General features: G+C 36.4%; 1 protein-coding gene across 2 annotated transcripts in view; it reads right to left on the bottom strand.

Moving 5' to 3' along the window:
- TRDN (triadin) overlaps positions 1-21,403 on the bottom strand; it is a 391,091-nt gene that overhangs the window by 231,933 nt on the left and 137,755 nt on the right. For both annotated transcript variants that reach the window (XM_080806278.1, XM_080806279.1), the window contains exon 10: positions 7,675-7,752. In XM_080806278.1, the coding sequence (XP_080662404.1) occupies positions 7,675-7,752 (78 nt within the window). The remainder of the gene's footprint in view (positions 1-7,674; positions 7,753-21,403) is intronic.

Raw genomic sequence — 21,403 nt, 5'->3', positions numbered from 1 at the left:
TTATAATGGTATATTAAAAGTAATTTAAGGAGGGGCACCTGGGTGTTTTAGTTGGTTAAGCATCCAACTCTTGGTTTTGGCTCAGGTTATGATCTCAGGGTCCTGGGATCAAACCCCTGTTGGGCTCCCAACTCAATGGGGAGCCCGCTAGAGAGTCTCTCTCCCCTTCTACCTCCCTAAGCCCCTCTCCCCACTTGTGCTTGCTCGGTCTCTCTCAAATAAGTCAATAAAATTCATAAAAAAATAAGTGATTTAAGGAGAAGATATATATGTAGCACGAGATCATGTAACTTCTTCTGTCCACGTATTTGTCACAATAGAAAAGTTGTGGCAATTTTATACTAAATGTCCAGTAATTCTGTGTGGGTCGAAGTCTTTTACTCTCCAGAGAACAACAACAAAAAAAAACATATTTTGAGGGGATGTTCATGTTGAATAGGGGGAAAGAAAAATAATCTTTTCTCATTATTGATTAAAAAATAGTGGGATCATATCTGGTAACTCCGCTCATACTAAGATTTTATGAAGCAGCTGTTTTTGGTGATGGGGTGGGGATTTGTTTAGTCACTGAGGATTCTGTTTGAGAGCAGTGAGGGGCAAATCTTTCCTGAGAAATACAGTTCTGATAAACACTGGATGATAAAGTGGCTCTCACGCTAAAAGTAAGAATAACCTGTCATGTTAATATAACAGTTGCCATTTCATTGAGGGGAAGAACTCAATAGATCAGCTCCCTTACTGAAATAAGTGGTTAGCTGTAGTGACTCTCAGACCTTGAAGGTTTCTCGCCCCCAGTGGAGTTCCCAATAGACATGGGAATTCTGTCACAAAACATAGTACTTTTTTGAAAGAATGTGAGAATTCATATTATATTTAAGTTAGTCCCTTTTAAATTATGTCCATAATTAAATACAGATTGACAATGCCCAAAATGATCACATCTGTTTAATGTAATCGTAGCCAAGTTTCCATGGCCAAATGTATTCTAAAAAAATACAGTAGGAGTCAAAGGAAACAAGTGATTGAAAAACACAATGAGTCTTCATACCCAAATATTTAAAGCAATAAAAACTTCATTATCATGTGGGAAGCATGTGATGTGGGGAAAGGAGTGAAACTGAAGGAAGGCAAGAGACAACTTCAAGGCATGAGACAAAGAGTCCAACATAAAGCACACCAACATATCCAAGAACGAGTTGAGTGCTGTGAGAAACTCATTTTCTTTGTTTTAAGTGCTATGAACACACAAATAAGCTTTTAAGGGCCTCACAGATATGAAAGCAGTTTTACTCATAACAAGGTCCATGGTTTTTCAAAAGCTAGTGATAAAATTACAAATTGTTTCCAACGTCCCGTGAACACACTTAATAATCCAAGCTACACATAAGCTCTACTTTTTGAAAACAAACAAAAAAAATGCCGAGTATGTTTAAGCTCCTACATTTTGACCTGTTATAGCTGCATTCCTCAAATCAAAAAGCACACTTCAGTGCCACAAGTAAGTTCCTTTTTCTCATAATGCCATTTTCTTGCAACTTAGTCCTAAGGAAGTTCCAGACTAAAATAGTGCATCAAGGACTGTGCATAATCAGCCTCACTAAAAACAGCTTGATTAATACTAAATATGTCCTAGTTCCTAATCAATTATGTTAATGAAGTTGCAGGCAGCACATCTGCACGCCCTGACGAAGCCCATGAGCTCAGCTCTGCCTGATAACGTGGCCTCCTTAGGAAGCTGCTCAGTGCGTGTCCACAGTGTGAAAACTCCTCTGGGAATGGAAAGGAGGTACCAGCAAAAGCCTCGTAATCTTGCAATATTGTTATGTTACCCACTTAAACATTGTATTGGTTTCCAGGGTGAAATGTCAAATTAAATCACTCTTTAAATATAACAGTGGAAACCTAAGTGTCGCACTTTACAAATGACACATCCTTGTCCAAGTGACAGACCGATAGGTAAAACATTTGCTACTCGGTGTTTTATAAACCTCTAGTAGAAGATAAAATGGAGTCAAACACTTGAATAATCTATCAAAATCTGTCGCAAATTGGGGAATTGGAGTTGTTTGATTTATGTCTATCTTGCAACAACAACAGAATTAGAATCCAATGAAACTTAAGGTGTCACTATTATTTATAGGCTCTCCCTTGTCCTGTGAACACTGGGGCAATGAGAGAGTCACTTGTCAGTTTTGTGTCAAATTATCTCCAGTAACATAAGCTTGTACAGTCCAAATGCCAAATGAAATGTGAGTCTGATGTCTCCCTTTCTCTCTCTCTCCTTCTCTCTCTCTCTCTCTCAGCTGGATTCTAAAAATTTTTTTCTTAATAATCTGCTTACCAGCTAGGTAAATGACATATAGTAGTTGCCAGTGATGAGATTGCTCCTTTTGCTTTATTATTTTCAGGATGAGTCAGTTATATTTGAGACCAGTTAAGACTTTAAAAAATATTTGATTCCTATCAATATCAAGAATTTATAAAAGATGATGCAAGTTGGGAATTTACATTGGTATGAAACCACATACAATTGATAGGCAAAATGCAAACCACTGAGCATTCAGATATTTAGACAACTCTGATTGTATGAGGTAAACATTTAAGCTGCTTTACTAATAACTAGGTTTAGAGGTTACCGAGTACTATGGACTGAATTGCGTCTCCTCCAAACCCATATGTTGAGACCCTAACCCACGTATGATTGTATTGGAGACCTGGACTTTAGGAAGTAATTAAGCTTAAATGAGGTATTAAGAGTGGAACCCTGATCTCATAGAACTGTGTCATTCTAAGAGGAAGAGCTACCAGTGCTCCCTCTTCACCATGTGAACATAGTAAGAAGCAGACATCTGCAAGTCAGGAAGTGGTTTCTTTCCAGAACCCAACCATTATGGTACTCTGACCTTGGACTGTGAGAAAATAAGTTCCTGTCATTTAAGTCATCCAATCTGTGGTGTTTTGTCTTGGCAGCTCTTGCAGACCAAGACATTAAGGGTTGATCAGGAATTTAAGAAATTGTTATATCAAGAGGAAACTATCTTCACATAATTACCACACAGAAATTGCTCCTGGAGCCAAGTGAGTAAATGGGTGAAGCAGATGCCTGGAAGTTGATGGAGACAGTAGGAAGCTCCCCTTAGTCAAGAGGACCACACTTAAAGTCAGTAAATAAAAAATCTCTGTGGGCCAAATAAAATGTGTCTGTAGCAGTTTGGGACAGAGGCAAAAGTTTCAAACCTTGGACTAACCCTGGACTCTTTTTTAAATATTCAAGAGCTATTATTGATTTGGAGTCTTGGAGCAAGATTTTACATGTACTTTACATTAAATTGTGATCTCTAATGACCTAGTGAATTCCTTTTTTTGATGGATACTGATATAGAACTGACTTACAGAGGATATGGGATTTTTATTTAAAATTTGCAACTACTAATTCATTACATTTGTGTAGCTGGCCAAAGAAAAATATTATACGTACTACACAGTAGGTTCTTATAATCTGTAAGTATAATGTAACCTTTCCCCCCATTCCCACTGGCATTTCTCTTGCTCTCTTATAAGCCTTTCTAGAATGTTAAGGTACTTGGCTTGAAAACTATTGTTCTCTCCCAGACAAACAGCAGTCACAATTTCTCCATGAGTGGCATTTAAGCCATTCTAAAGGACAACTGGCCAATTATAGGACATTCAGGTGACTAATACTAAAGAAAAGCATTTTTAGAAATATTCATGTCTCAGAAGACATGAAGGTAGGATCCTCAAACGCTGATGTCCGCATAGTAATATACTAGAAAGAGCCTTGGGCACAGAACTAGAAATTCAGGGCTGAAATCTCGGACCCACTATTTACTAACTTAGCACGAATAAATAAACTCCAAGCCTACATTTGTTCATTGTTAATAATGCCTACGTTACAGGGTTTTGAAATTTCAAGTGTAAAATGTGTGTAAGTACAGAAAACACAATATTCTAAGTAAATGTGAGTTGAAGAGAGCAGAGCTGCAGGTGTGACTTGGTCAGGATCTGGCCAGAAAGTGCGAAGAACATGCTGATGTCAGAACACGACCTAAGGAAAACATCGCCTGCCCAGCTACCCAAATTCTTCCCTGGCTCTTGGTTATGTGAAACATAAATATATAGCCAAAAAGGATCACTGGGTCTGTTGTCAATTGGATAATGCATCTCTCACCAAGGCATTCAGATTAAATTTTATTTATTTATATTTAAATCATTAATTATTAAGTAAATTATGCATGTGTTAAAATTAAAGTGTACTTATTTATTTGAGTTTAACTTAATTATTTTAATTTAATTTAGATGACCTAGAGAAAAGACTATTTGAAACAGGCTACCAAGTTCAGGTGTCTGGTGTAAAACAATCGGCTGAATCTGTAAGGCTTTTTTATACATGGACATAAACCAAAGGTTCTCTGAATTTAATGTGTTCAAGACTCAATTGAGGACCTTGTTAAAAATAGAGATTTTTTCTTCCTCTCTGAATTGCCAAGAATCTGATTCACTAGATCTAAGCTATGGCGGGAATATGAATTTTTAACAAGCTTCATAGTTGATTTTGGTGCTGGTGATCTGCAAACTACTGTTTGCGGAAAGTTGTGTTAAGTCAATAAAATGCAATAGAAAGAGAACTTCTAAGTTCACCAATATCAAACACAATAATAAAAACTGCAGTCATTATAGTTTTATTCTGTCTGTACAATACATCTCTGTGATAGGTAATACGAGTGTCAGAATTTCACCAATAAAGAGGCTGAAACTATAGTTATCACACTTAAGTTCATCCAGATAAGTAAACAACAGAACCAGAATTGGGATCCAGGTGTGTGTGATTCGAGAGCACGAGCTATAAATTACTATACTGTTTTTAAAGACACAGAGTTCCCACCAACTCTCTAAGAAGCAAGAAATGATCAATAATGCCTGGGTCCCCTTCATAAGAGAGGTTTGTAGGATACATGAAATGGACTAACTTCTCAGACATTTCTTTTGCATTATTGGACATTCATTTGGGAACGGGGCTTGGGGGATAGAAGATACACAAATTATAGAGGAGAGGACAGGTTACATATACATTAATATATTTGATATATATAATTCCAGATAACAGCCATATAATATTTTCTTGCGTCCCATTTGCTAATTTAGAATGGCCTGCTCAGTAATTCTACCTGGATGTCTCATGGGAAGCTGTCATGTCCCAGTCTGTCCTGAACCCATCACCTTCCTGTTTCTCCTCCCCAGGCCTGTTTTATTTCAGTGGTTTCTTGTCTCAGTGAATGGCGTTTCTGTCTACCTGGATATCTAATTCAGAAAGCTGGAGTCATTCTTATCACTTGTTGTATCTCAGCATCTTAATTAATCAGATACTTTCACCAACTGGTTCCTTTTCCATATACTTTTCTCATCTATCTGCTTTCTCCATCCATTACACCAGTTTAGTTCCTGCTTTGCAACTTGGTTGGACTATTTTCTCTTCTCAAGTGTCTGTAGCCAATCTCATGTCACCTCTCTAGTCCAGCAGGCTGGCAGTCAAACTGATCTTTTAAAATGAACCTGTCTATCCCATTCATAGGGAATTCCTTGTCTTCTATAGAAAAAAATTAAAATCTCTTAGCTGAGGAGGAAATATTTATGGTTGTATATGCACAGAATCTCTCTGGAAGGAAAGAGCATCAGTTTCCTATAAAGAGAACTGGGTAGTTGTTGCATAGGGCCAGGCGGGAGATTTTCTATCCTATATCATTTCTGTAACTTTTAAATTTTGAACCACGTAAATGTCTCAGGAATTTTAAAAGGAAATACAAATTCCTTAGCTTGGTGAAATAGCATGATTTTAGAGATTTGCAAAAGAAATACAAACACAATGAGAAAAAAAGTAATAAAGAAAGGAAAGAAGAGAAAGTTTGGATAGACCAGAATAGAAAATATACAGTGTATCTGCAGGCTGAGTATATTGCAAGTTTATCTTACTATTCAATGTTCTATAATAAGAACTGTAAGATACAAATAAATCCAAGGCTGAGCCTACAAGGCACATCACAAGCTGTCTTTTGCATGTCTTTTTATGAGCTGTCCCAGACCCTCTCCATGACTACTTCTTTCTCTCCATGCTGAGCTACTTCTGCTCCTCTGGACCAAATGCCTCTCTTTCCCACCTCCATGCCTTTGCATGTGCCAATTCTTGATTGGTGATATTCTTGCCTTCCTTGCTCATTCTTCCCTATTCTTGAGACTTTAGCTCCATAGTGACCTCTGCAGAGAAGCTTTTCCTGGAGTCCTCTTCGCCTCTTCCAGGAAGAGCTGTGCCCTCCTTTCTCTAAGCTTCCACAGTGCTCATTTGGGAATGGGGTTTGGGGACTTATTTTTTGGTTCTTATTACATTGTGTAATCAGTGCACCTCTTAGAAGCCAGCAACCAGGGCCCCTGTGCAAGCTGTGTGCTTTACACTCCTCTGGCTACACCTTGCCCTAGGTCTAGGAGTCTGTGGGGGGCAATAGGGTGTGGCCACCTGGGTTTTTTTCTCTCTTACACTCCAGATGCTACCACCCTGAATTTTCTTCCCCCAGACAGTTCTTTCTCTGTTGCCAGTGACTGTTTGGGCCTCCTGCTAAATGAAACCTCTAGTCTCAGAGGGTGACTAAAGAGCGGCTGTTTGCTAGATGGGGTTAGAATTTGGATAAGCAGGGTGGTGTCCCTTTCAGGTTTGACAGAGCTGGGAGTGAGTGGAAAGGGTGCTAGGAGGGTCTGAAGGAGACCTCTATCTGCACTCTTGCAAAACACTGATGGTGCACTGGGCTTTGATTACTTGTGTTTTATATCTGGCTCCTCTTTAATTACTTTTAATTTTATATCTGTAAACTGAGTCTTAGTAGGACAGGAACTATTTTTTTATTATACTCTGAATCCCCAGTACTTTAGGCAATGCCTGATGTGATCTTATTGGTGGGATTTAATAAATTATAGTTGAATGAATAAGTAAAGACAAATGATTTTGAACTCCTAGCAAAATTAATTATGATGACATTTCCCTCTTCTAATTTTGCCAGTCCTGAAGCATTGTATTTTGAAGAACTACTTACTAGTCGTAGTATTAGCTACTAATTTTATAAAGCACTTGTAAACTGGTACACACACACACACACACACACATACACACCATTTTATTCTCACACTGACTCTGTGAGGTGAGTACTATCTTGGCCCATCTTATAGATGATAAAACTCGTGAAGAGTGAATTCAAGTAACTTCAAAAAATTTACTCAAATGATCAGAGATGAAATTCAGATTCAAACCCAGAAACACTAGCACCAGAGTCTTAAGACACTAAATTGGTCAAGTTGTGGTAAAAGTTCAAGAATTGCAAGGCATATCCTTATCCATTTGTCCCTGTACTTTCTGCTTTGGTTTCCAGAGTATGAAGCTGGCCATCCTTCTGGAAGCTGATAGTTACCAATATAAAATCTGAAGAGGAAATTTTTGGTTTTCCAAAAAGCAACAAGTTGTAATTTCAAGAAAAGTAACCTGCAGCTAAGACATACTAAAACTACTTGAGAAAATATGGATTTTGTTGTTCCTGCTGTTACTGTTTTGTTTTATTTCTCTACATTCTATTTTATCTACAATAGAGAAGACCTTAGGAAAAATAAAATACTTGCCTTCAAGAGGAGGGGATGCCGGAGTGGGTTTGGAAGCTTGTTCTGTTGGTAATGGAGGTGGTAAGGCTGGGCTTTGTCCTTTGCACACAATGTAGGAGTAGGTATTGGGGGGAAAAAAAAAGTATTAACAAATTTAATATCCATGACTAAAATAGCTAGATCTGTCTCCAACATGCATAATTCATAATCCAAAGTATAAATTCATATTATTATGCAATAAGAAAGGAGTTATTAGGTGAGATCTTTAAGTGGATACATACACAGATTCCGTTATCTTCAGAGCCGTTTCCGAATATATTACTTTTCATAGATGTATATACAATGTTAAATATATCTACTGGACTTCATTAATGGAAAATCTACATGCAATCAAATAAAGCAATTTATTTTCAATATGCACTTTAAATTATGGAAACTAAAAATCACAGAAGCTGAGAGGACTCCTAATATAGAGAAAAGTCACCATTTTTTCATTTAACTAAAAATTCTCAAATGATATAATAGGGCAATAAAAGAAGGTTAAAATTCATGGGCCTTTTGATATTGAACAGGTACATTTTCTCCTGCCAAAATAAATGACCTCCAGTTAAGTAAATAATGGGCCAAAGGGAAAATATATTCAGTTTTATAGAGTCTTGAAAGGCTCCCTCAAGTCTCTGGGCTTATTATGAACTGTATAAAAAAGCCACAGTCGTTTCTGAGTCCTTCCTTATCCCAAGTGACTTCTTTAATTAACCGAAACCATCCAGGCCATGAACTGTAAACATTAACTAACATATGATCCCATATGAAATGTTTTATCATTAATTTTCATTCCACAAACTTCTGGCATGTGTTTCTTTTAAATCCAGGAATTGACGTGGGCATGTGCACCTTCTAGAAATCTCACTGACAACTAGATATTATCAAATGTCAGCAGACCTGCCTGCTTACTGGAAGTTTTCCTTTTTTAGAATTTGTCAAAATTAGTTTGCTCTGGCGGGTTGTGGATTAGCAAGCAGAGTATTTGGATAGGCACACACACCACGTTCCGCACTGGTGAGAAGGCAAGCAGCCTGAGCCCTCGTGCCACACGGAGGTTAGTCTCCACTCATTAGAGGATTTCCTTGTTGTTAGACCTATCCAGGGTGATTCCTGAGCATGTTCAAGTATGCATAAAAGGACATCGTTTCATAACATGCAGGCCATATACCTAGAAAAGTATCAATCCATATTATCGTCCATTTTTTTTCCTCCCGAGAGCAAAGATTTGATAGAAACATATTGCAACATGCAAGTTCCTCTTTCATTGTACAAAGAAAAGGTGAGGCTGAGCACTCTAAAAACAGTTTGATTTCCATGATTTTTCCCTAGCTAACATTTATACACTGCTCACTCTATGCCTAGAACAATCACAATCAGCTTTAATATATTAAGTTGTTTAATCTTCACAAGCACCTTAGGATGTAGGTGTATTTTCACTTTACTGTTTGAAAACTAAAGTGAACAGGTTTTCAGGCCATTGAGCAACTAAGAAGTGGAGCTGAATTTTCATAGAGGCTCCAGATTTGAGGTGCTTAAAGCTGCTTTCGGACTACTAAGGCCAGAAAAGGGTCATCTATGACAAGGGGGTCCGTGACTGCAGGTGGGACAGATGCATGAAGCTTCCACACTGAGTCTCCACCTTCTTTGTAAGTCAAAGGGAAATATACTTGTAAATATCCATTCCCAAGTCTTGCTTGAGAGCTGTTCTTGAAAAACTATTTCTAAGGTAGGTTGATATATTGTAGCTTTTAAATTTGGGGATAATCTAGATTTAGAAAGGAGTTAACTAAATGACTAAAGCTTAAAATACAAGTGACCATGAATATAAATCAATTATTCCAAATATTGAGGCTTTCAAAAATATCTTCATAGAATAGTTCCTGTTCAATCTAGATTGCTTTACCCTGTCATATATTTTCATGGACTGTGAAGATGGAAAATCACAATCCTTTACAGTTTTGATAAGCTTTTTAGAAATTTATTTCAAAACAAAATTCTTTCCAGGGGAATTATTCATAATTTATACTCTAATATATTTTTAGATTTTCCTGGAGGAACCATAAAGTCATTATTTTATTTTAAAAACATTTTAGTGAGCCCTTTTTATGTGCCAATACCAAAAACATTAAACTCCAGCTCTGCCTTCAAGAGATTTCCCATACACTGACTAAAATAGACTTAGATCATTATAATAGATCGCTCTACTACAGTGTGATGATGGGAAATAATACATACAGAGGGGATGTGGCAGAAAGACCCCTAGAGAAAATCAACTGTAACCTGTATTTAAAGACTTGACCTGGGTTTGCTGGGTGACGAAATGAGGAGAGGAAGGGATTCCACACAGAGAGAATCTGGTGAAAACAAGGCATGGAAGTAAGGAGGACTCCTAAAACAAACAAACTGGTGCCTTCTGCAGCAGAAAGTGTAATATCCAGTCTATAACAGAAATTCTCTATGACTGTAATCAACTATAGTATGCTCCCTGTGATGGCTGACTGTATCACAGTGAGGCAATGGACACAGCCGGGAAGCAGGATCAAAGAAAGAGAAAGAAAAAACCAGAAGTCTTCTTGCCTCCATAGTGACAGCTCTGTCACCTTGGCAGGGGAATTATCAGTTCAGACCAAATGTCTATCGTGGTAGGGAGCACCATAACGAATCAGATACATCATCCTTGAGCATGACGCATGACTGAAAAATCTTCTTCTATGTTCAAATAATGTCAGAGAATATTGTTGAAATCAGAGACCATTTTATGTAGGAATAATATATAATAAATTATGCTAATATAATATTATACTAATAATAGAATCTTATAATAAAGAGTGCTGTTTAGTGTAAAGACTATGTTTAAAGTCAAATGGTGAGAGTTTGTGTATGTGAGAGTTTCAGCTTTATCACTTATAGTCTGGATAAACTTGAAAATCTCATAAAGTATCCAATCCTCAGTTTAGGGCCTTTATAAAATGAGGAGAGTTTTTAGTGCTGTTATAAGGATTAAGTGATGCAGTTTCTAACACATAGTAAATACTCAAAACACTATTTTTTTTCAATAATGAATTTATAATTTATATCCCATCTAATTACACGAGAGGACTTGAAACAGACTTTGCAGTACATAAACAAAGACATAACAACAGATGAAGTTAAACATGACAGAAACAGAACACATTTATAGGAAAGAAGCTTATAATTTTATTAGGAATATATTCCTTTGGAATTCCTGAGGACTGTTACTCTCTGAAGGAACAATTTAGGTTGCTGAAATTTATGTTAGAACTCTAAAGGTGCCCTTCATTTTATAAGCTATTACCTGAAAATCCCTCTGACATTCGAACATAGTGAATTGGCATTATTTTTGTTTCTTGAGTGATTTGGGCTGGGTTATTTCCATAATACCTGAATGGCATATTTGTAAGCTGCCAATATTTTATTGTTCTGAGTTTTTTCTCACACAAGTCAATTTGATTATTTTGGTTTAGTCAAATTCCACTGGGGATAGTAGGCAGTGTGCATTCCTTCTAATGATCTAAGTTACCAATGTTTTCTTTACACTGCTAGAAATGATGAGTGGAATTACTCAGAATCTCAAGTCAAGCAGGAGGCTAGGAGCTGAATTCAGATAACATGAGGTAAAAAAACAACTTACTATACTAAAACTTAATTCAACTGGCTTCTTTATCAAAGGATATTCCCCACAACATTTCTATACAACTAAAGCCTACCCCCTAAATCTTGAAACAAATGTTGAGGAGATGTTTTCCTCTAATGCCTGATAGATATTTAATTCCTAAAGCCACTATTACATTCTCCTGGAGATACTGAGTACATCCAGAAGATCATAAACTCTTTGAAAGGCCTCTGTCCTGCCAGCAATGAATGGTGATAGATTCTGGGATAGAGAAGGTGTCATTTTAATAAGTGGCCATTGAGCTAAAATTCACTTACATTTTTAAAAAATACACTGTATAACATAATTACAGATTCTTATTCGTTCTTTCAGTTTCACAAAAATCAGTTGTGAATCTATGACTGACAAGGAGGTGGGGAGATCTGAATTTAGTAGGAAAATGACGGTTAAATTTGCGAAAGCAATAATATTAGTTGTATGCATTGCACAAGGTTCCTAGACTGAGTATTTTTATAACATGTGGAATACCATTTTTAAAGTTTGGAATTGAACAAATAGTAAAATTAAGTATGGTTTTATATCTTAGCCTGAGACATGTGATTGTGCTAATGTCCTCTATTAAAATAGGGACATTTTGATCTTCAATTCTCCTTACCGAGTGTCTTTCCCTTGCCATGTAGTTTTGGGAGGGGGATCTGAAGGACTAGGGGTGTCAACCATTCCTCCCTTTCCCCGCCCCATCTGTTAAAACAAAAATTTTAGACCATTTGTATAATAATTCCAGGTTTGTGAATTTGCCCATGAAATGAGGCCCTCGGCAGTAAAGAACCACCTGAAAAAGTTCAGGAGCTCGTATGACGTGGGTGGGTCAAGGAGGCGTTTACTCCAATATGGGTATCTTTATACCTGCCACTCATGAACTGCTAAATTCTGCAGAGCTACTTTGCCTCCCTTGTATGTGGTCTTGTGGAGGGGGTACTCAGGAAACAGGCAATTATCACTTAACTTGGGTCGCAGTTGTTTCAGGAACTTAGAGAACAATCATCTCTGTTCCAGCCGGGTTTTGGTGAGTATTCACGGGCATCACAGCACAAATGAAATCACCGGGGGAGCACAGTGAAAAGACATAGACCCTGCTGTTAAGGACCGTATGGCAGAGATGGAGGGAGACAGGCAAAACACAAGCAGGGCAGATAATTCCCGATCTCAGGAATGTAGGGATATCAAAACAGAGTGGTGAATCAGACAATGCCTTGGGGAAAGAGATCATGCTAAAGTGGACAGAAAAGGAAGAGCAGCGCCACCGTGAAACTGCACTTCACTAACCTATGGAGCTTTGTGCAAATTAGAAAAATTCATGCTTTCTGAGCGCATGCGGTCCATCACAGCAAGGTTTGGCCAGGAAAACCTACTTAGTGCAAAATTAAGAGACAGCTCTTTCCTGGGCAGTTGCAGCTCCAGTCCAGGGCCTGCTGTCTTAGGGTAGGGGAATCAGAATGGGGGTCTATGTGTAAGCATACAAATTACACAAATGCATAATATAGGAAGTGGCCCTGCCTCCAAGGGGCGCACACTGCAGCTCTGACTTGAATACAATGGAGCAAACTTCAGGAAGATCTCTGATAAAAGTTTTCTTGACATGATAAAGCAAGACAAAAAACCTAAGCTAGGGACCAGGCTGCCTTGCTTAAAGGTCATTGGTGATGGAGAACAGAGACAAGCTCATATCAGAGTCTTCTAGGCTGTTCCGGTGAGTTTGGATTTGTCCTAAGAGCAATGGTAAGCTTTTTTAGGGCATTAGCAAGGCATGTAGGTTTAGAGATTACTGACTGTTATGTGAACAAAAACAACATAGAGAAAAGGATATGACAGGCAGCAAGAAATCAGGAGGAGATTATTGAATTAATTCAAGTGAGGAAGTGACATGGGTTTGGATTAGGTGGGTTGAGGTTCTATCATTCATGCAACTAGTATTTATTGATTGCCTAATGAGTACCAGGCACTTCCTTTGGATATGGGGTTATAGCAGCGAACAATAGGGACAACATCACCCATTTCGTGGGGCTGAGATTCTAGTGGACAGGCAAAAAAATACCAAATAAGTAAATAAGATACAAATAAGTATCCTATCAGAAATGTATCAAGAAAGAGTAATAAGGAATGCTATTCTGAGTAATGGATGGTGTTTTTTAATATATGGTCAATGAAAAACACAGAAGTTGTAGGTAAGTGGATAGATTCAGAGTACATTTTGACATAAACCTAATTGGACTATTAAATGAATTTAAGGTAGGAAGTGAGGGAAAGAAATCATTTCACTTGAGCTTCTGAGAACAAATAAGAATATCCAGATAAGGGCAAGGAATTTTCCATTTACCCAGCTAGGTGCTGTTATGGACTAACTGCTTAGTCATTGTTGTCACTTAGATTATATAGTTTTCAGTTTTGCCAGAGGTCTTGTGTAGAGGACACTGAAGTAGAAGCCATAGTTACTTTATTGGGTCATTCCAATAATATATCTCATTGGTAATTAATTATCAAGGTCTTTTTTATGATTTTAGAAAAGTTTTAAGCAATGGATTATCTAGTATAAATTGGCTACACAACACTACTATAAGGGTTTTAAAACACCAAAAGCTTCAACTTTTTAGATCAAAGAACCTCCTTCAGGCCAAAATGTTTCTACTGGAAAGGTTTCTTTGCATCCTGATAAAAAGCTTCCCTAATATTTCCATGTGTTATATATTTGCATATTCACTTTGATGGAAAGCATGGAATAGTAGCCAAATACATATTTCATACATTCTTTTGATTAAAAATGATAAAGGTAATATAAGTGTTTTTTCCTCTTCATCTCCGATTTATGAAGTAGAAATGATTTTCCATGGAACAGTCAACTAAAGAAAGGAAATAAGATTGATTCAAGATCATATCACTGTTCTATTTATCCTTATACCTTGATTATGATGGAATACTTGATGTTTGGGACCTAACGAAAGCAGAGGCACAGAAGCATGATCATAGAATTTTGGAGTGTAGGAGAGACCTTTGAAATCAACTATTCCAACACCCTGGTTTTTCGGATGGAAAAAAATGGTCCCTGGAAGTGTAAATAGCTTAACAAAATCATGCATTGAGTGGAGATCCAATTTAAGATTAAGGTTTTTTTCCCTCTCCTTTTATTTTTTCTATTTATTTACTATCTATTCAGAAGGCTAAGATAAATGTCAATTATCTTATCTATTATCGTCAATGATTCATAACCCTTGAAAGATCTGTAAGTATTTATTTCATACTATGAAGAGTTTTATAGTTTTCTTCAGTGGTTGTGCTATGTTTAAGCTTAATTAGATGCTGAATTGACCTCAGGGGCCCATCAAAAAGACTCACTACTTAAATCAATCTTTTTGGTAACCTGACCTCATTTCCACAATTCTAGATAGACTTTCAAGTAAGAGGCTTTCAGAATTTTCAGAATTACTGTTTCCTCACTTTTCTTAATTCTTCTAATTATCCAAACCATAAGTCTTTGAAATCCACAGCAAATCATATTTGTAAGCAAAGTCAACCAAGGGGCAGAGAGTAAAGAAGGAAGAAGGAGACAAAAGGGTAAAATGAATTATATGTTTTTCTTTGAGCGCAAAAGTCAAAGCTGGGAGGGAAAGAGATTAATGAGGCAAGTTAGATGGACTACAGTCTCAATTAGAAGAAATAAAAACTTAGAATGCACTCACGCACTTAGAATGCAAATATCCTACTTGCTATCTAATCAAATATCTCTGGGATTGTAAATTCTCAGTGATGAAACTTCCTAGAACTGGGCTTATTCTAGTGATTCCTCAGAACTTGGCTGTATTATCACCTCCTTGGTTCTCTTGTATGCACCCCGCTCCCAGCTCTACACAATCCCAGAGCAGCCAGGATGCACTTTATTTTCTGATCCTCAAGGCTTATTGTTTGTTTATTTACAAGTTTGGGCTTTTCTTCCTTCCCATCGCCCCACCCCCCATTTTTTTCTAATCTTCACTAGACTTTGAGCAACTTAAGGACAAAATCTGGAACAGCAATATATACTTGGGAAGGGAAAATGAATAAAGGAGAAAAATGAATGACTAACTGAATGAATCGGTAATGTCACTAAACGCTACTCTCTCACACTCTTTCTAGAATGTTTGCATATGAACAGACTGAGGAATAGCTTTTTTAGTTCTTGATTGAGTGCAAAATACTTCCAACAAAATAATGAAATTTTATTTATTTATCTATCTGTTTGTTTATAAATCAATCGTAGTTCCAGACCAAAGGTTTTCTTTCTGTGAGAATCTTTACCTATTTATGAATGGAACAACAATCTTTCCGTGAAAGTGATACATTAATGTGTTTAACTATGGCTCGTGAGAAAAAGTGAGCTAAAGCCCAAAGATGAGGAAAAATAGCTTCATTAAGTAGTTCAGTCGAGAAATACTACTTGCAATATATTCTGAATATCTGCAGGTCCCCTTAAGTGGAAAGAAGACTATATAGATTATCCATTGAGGTATTTTTCAGCCCAAATATCTCTGTACCTATAGATGTAACATGAACGGTGTTTTAGTGCCAAACATTGAAGTCGAAAGTCGAACAACTTGTTAAATTCACCCAAGCGACTTAGAAATAGGACCCACGTATGCAGCTTGTCTGTGTTGCTCTTTGCCCAGCAGCATGTCGTCTTTGTGTTTTGCATTTATTTTAGAAATAGTATAGAGAGAAAGAATGAGTAAAATACATAACAACATTTAGAATAATAGTAAGTGCTAAATAATTTAAATTAATTATGGGCAATTATGTTGTTATAGTACATATAATCAATGATATCATTTTATAATAATTAAAAAACATCTTAAATGCAGTCCTCTATCTTATAATAAAGTGATATTATAATGGACATTTTAAGTCTTATTCGTTTGAAGATGACTGAAAGTACAAATAATACACATTTTTTACCATTGGCTATGTTAACTCAATATTCAAAGTTATAATGAATTCAAGTTAGGTCTCTGAGATGCTATTTTCCAATGCCAAAAATATCTAACATTCTTTACCAAAATGGGGATGCCTACTTTCTAAGGTGTTGAGTGGTTGGAGAAGCTGTAGGATAAAAATAGCTCACCTTACTAGAAATCAACTTTTAGCACTATTATTTATAATAACCAACATATGAAAACTGTACAACTATCCATCAACAGATAAATGGATAGAGAAAATATGATATATGTATATACTGGAACTGGAATCTATTTATCTATCCATCTATCACCTATAGAAATAGAATGGACTATTATTCAGTCATAAAAAGAAAATTCTGCCATTTGCAGCAATATGGATTGACCTGGAGGCTGTTATGCTAAGTGGAATAAACCAGACAGAGAAAGACAAATACCATATGATCTCACATATGCAATCTAATCTTATAGAATTTATAGATACAGAGAACAAATTGGTGGTTGCCAGAGGTGGAGGGATTGGAGGGTGGGTGAAAGGAGGAAGGAAAGCCTAAAGGTACAAGCTTCTAATTATAAAATAAATAAGTCCCAGGAATGTTATATAGAGCATGGTGACTATAATATTGCCTATAAATTGCTAAGAGATTAGATCTTAAGTGTTTGCACCATAAGAAAAAGAATTGTAACTATGTGAGAAAATGGATGTTAACTTATTGTGGTAATCATTTCACAATATATACACAGAGCAAATCATCATGTTGTATACTTAATATAATATGTCAATTATCTCAGGAAAACTGAAAAAATATTCAAGGGATCTGGATAAACTATATGTTTAGTTAATTTTTAAAAAATCAACTTTTTTCCATGGTAAATATTTAAAATGTGGTATTTATGTGTGAATTTTAAATACATAATTGAGAAGAACTAAAAATGCATAGTTTTCAAGATAAATCACAAAATCTCAATAATAAATCTCACAAAATCTCAATTTTGAGTTAAAATCAAATTGAGTTATAATCCCAGGTTTCATTTATGTCACTAGGCATGACCTTCCTCCCTCGCATATTAACATACGAACAAATAATGGGCTATTATTCACTTAATTTAACAGGACATTGTTGTTAATACAAAAGAATCAGTTCTAATAAGGTTATTGTTTACCAACCAGGTAATCCTAACATAGCCTGTATCTAAATATGAGTACATTTAATGTGTCATAGCTCTCAAGTCTAAATGTGACAGTTCAGGCTTTATATTCAGTATTATTTTTCAGAGATCGAACACACTTTAGAGATTTACTCAAAGATGGAAAATCAAGTCACACCAAATTATTGATCATTGGGAATATGAGTAACCAGAAAAGTGGGGAAATAAGAGAAAAGATGGCTCCCAAGACAAAATCATTACGCTTACAGATCGTATTAAAATAATTTACAAGTAGAATAACCAATTCACTTTTTAAGAGATAGGAGGCTTGACAATTTTGTAAACTATCTAAACAGGAAGAACAAATAATGGCTCCTTCTGTCTCCTGTCTTTTCTGGTTGTTTGACTTTAGGATTCTACCAAAGAGGCTATTGACAGAAAACAGCCGGCACAGTTGATTGCTAAATCAATTCCTAAACTGCTCGAATCTGTTGTTTTTATTCTTGATAACTTAAGGACCCACCAACAACCTTAGAAATAAGTTTATTCTATGTTCTCCTCCATCTCAATTTGCAGTCATTCTAACCATTAAGAACAAAATACGCCTAAAAATCTAATCGTGGAGCTGCGTGATATTTTATCAGGCCTGTGGCCAGCTTAATAGAACCCCAGGAAATTTAAAAATAAACCGTATCCAAGATTCCTTCAGTAATTTTGGTGACAAGCCATTTGTGCTCTTAGGTGTGAAGTCACAGTGCCCTCTGTCTGGGGTTTCTATACCAGATTCCTTTCACTCACCAAACAATAAAGACATTTAAAAGTTACCAGCAGGTCGTCTGCTTTCTTTGGCAGTTGTACTGAGAACACTTAGGAGTGCATATCAAATTTGCATTATATGAGAAAAGACATCGTGAGTTTTTCTTAAATTATAACTCTTAGAAAACAGAATGAAGGGCGGGGAAAGAAGACCTAACAGGCATTGATCCCCATTTTAAAATATATTTACAATTCTCCTGTTGCTCCAAGTTTTGATGAGAACTCAATGAGATGATCCATGTCCAGAGTTTAACACAACCCTGGCCTGGCATAGCATTAGGATTTGGCAAGTGGTAAATCGTTTCACTGTCTTCATCAATATTGTCATCATCATCATCTCTGATCATCCTCAAAAATCCTTAAAGGGTAGGGAGCTGCAGGAAAGTATATGTATGACTGAGCTTTTCTTCAACTCTAGGTAAGCCATGTTAACCAAGGCTCTTTCTGATTTTCCTTTCTCCATATCCTCAAATGCAGAGAGCTACTTTTTTAAGCTATTGCATGGCATTTGAAAACAACAAACAACAAACAAACAGTGTTGCTTTTCTTTTATACAGGGATCTCATTCATATAAAATAAAATCAATTTGGCACTTTTCAACCAGCCTGTTTAGCTATTTCCACACCACACAAGACTTGCCAAAAGGAAGGGATGTTGGGACTGTCCTATCCTTTTTCTCCACCTGTGGGAAAACTTCTTTCTTCTTCTTCTTCTTCCTCCTCCTCCTCCTCTTCTTCTTCTTCTTCTTCGTTTTTGTTTGTTTGTTTGTTTTGGTTAATTGTCTCTAACACATGCAAATATTCCATGTTCACAAACAATTCAAACAGATGTGAAAAGCTTGAGGACAAATCATAGAGCCAATTAAAAAAAGACCTTCTGGTTTTGGAATTTATCTCAGAAGGAGACAAAGGATTTGTCGTTTTGTTTTAGCAGAGAATTCTCTACTGGGTGCTTTAAAAAAGACAATAAAACTCCACACCTTTTCAACTACAGGCATATAACGTAAACTTAAATATTTCAATACTTGCACTTGATAGATAAAGGATAAATGGTAACATGTTAATAATTACTGTTTAATAGGCTTAACACCCAATTAAATTCACAAATATATTCTCCCTTGAATGACACATTTGGAAGTCATCCAACTTCCCTTCCTGTTTTAAATTGTGTATAATTGATACTATTTTGTCATTTAAAACAATACACACTGCTTATCCAGTGACTGCCAGGAGGCTACTTATAATTATACAAAAAAATAATATTCCTCTGGGAGAAAATCATCATTAATATAATCCCATCATGAATAATGGAAAATGGAGGCCATTTACCTCTTATGCAACTGTTTTATAAGAGAGTATTAAATCATCAAGTTGTTTTTTATAGGATGTTTCAATATGACAGTATTGATCCTTTTTCTATATCTATTTTCTTTCACTCTCTGGAAGAGATTCTAATTGTTACAAATGAGTCTTATCCACTAAACACACGCTCATTACCTAAACACTGTGGATGGTTACAATAGAAAGTGATTTGTAGGTGACGGTTTTTCTTTCAGGAAAGCTCCATGTCAACCATGAAGCAGAAATACTGAATAAAATAGAGTAGTGGGGATTTAAGAGGTGTAATATAAATAATTAAGTATGAATGACAAACGATACACACTAAGGGATAATGGGGTCTAATTTGAAAGGATGCCCAAACATGTAGAAGCCATCCATATGGTGAGATACTACTTTGTTCAGTTTCTACCCTGTATTGACTTCGTACTTGGTATTGTTAATTAAAAGTACATATAACCATATGACTATTCTACCCCTCTGAGAGTGAGAAAGTCGACTACCTAAATAAAAATAAGTTATAAACTCATTATAAGCAATTGATAATAACAATCACAATGAGGCTGTAGTCTCATCAGTCTCTCTGAGAGCAGTTGTATTGAACTTCATAGTCCACAATTAGTTATACCAAAATAGGTATGGGGCATACTTATTATTTCCATGTTTGAATTAAGGCTTGCTTTAGAAAAGTGATAAGAACTACATATTCATTTGAATGGTTAGAAAGTCACAGATTCTCCATTCTTTGCCTAGTGGGCCACCCAAGTGAACCTTAGAATAGCAGGGGGGGAATATATTCACATAATTACTGAAATGCTTTTTTAATCTGCACTCTTGCATATGAACTGACAGAAAAGATTATTACAAGACATGACACATTAATAAATAACACCTAATTAGTTTGATTAAGCCTTAATTTTCCTTGCTTTTCATGCAGCAATTCAAATGACTCTGTATTATTTGTTCCTTTTTCAGACTATTTTAGAACATGCTTTGAAAGTCTCAGTACGTTACCTGGGGAGGGATGTATTTTTGTCTGACAGCAGGTCCATGCCTTTACCAGTGACAAGGCTAGACCGAAACGACACTTGAATCAAAGTTTCCTCACAGCAAAAATAATTCCTCTAAATTCTAGCCCCGCATTCAAAAGGGTAAGAAACACGAGAAATGAGAATGTGAGAAAAATGAAGCAGGCCTTCCTTTGGTTCTCTTTAAACGGACACAGAGAAGTGAAGTCATATAACTTGGTATTAAGAGGACAGCAGTCTTTTTGTTTACTAGTTTTCTCCCAAAACCTATAGCCCCTTTATCACAATGAAGCTGCTTGAGAGAGTAAAGCAGCGTTAGAGGAATCACAGCCACTCAGAAGTGCTCACATCCATTTCTGGGCACATACCAGCTATTTATAGTGACAAGAACGCTTCGTGGATTGATTGTGACAAATATGAAAATCTAATACATTTATCTTGAACAACTGCCACTGACTTCAGATAATCAGATGCAAACCTCATGGGGGTATGCCAAGTCCAGGAACTATGCACGTCTGTAATTAAGTGTAGGGTTCCCCCCCCTTTTCTTCTACCACTTCATTCTAATTCTTTATGCTGCCTACCGTTTACAGATGGATGCTGCAAGCCAGTCTCTGTTAATTCTGAGCCTCTGTCTCTAGAGATACTACCAATAACTCCTTTAAGAATCTTTACACGGGGTCTATTTGCAATGCTTAGAAACCGTCATCTTTTTAAATAACAAGATTATTTCTAGGAATGAATAAAGAGGGCTGCTTT

Source organism: Martes martes (genome assembly GCF_963455335.1).
Source record: "Martes martes genome assembly, chromosome: 6".
NCBI classification, from domain to species: Eukaryota; Metazoa; Chordata; class Mammalia; order Carnivora; family Mustelidae; genus Martes; species Martes martes.
Note: the sequence above shows the minus strand (reverse complement) of the source record. Positions and strands in the feature narration are given on the sequence as shown.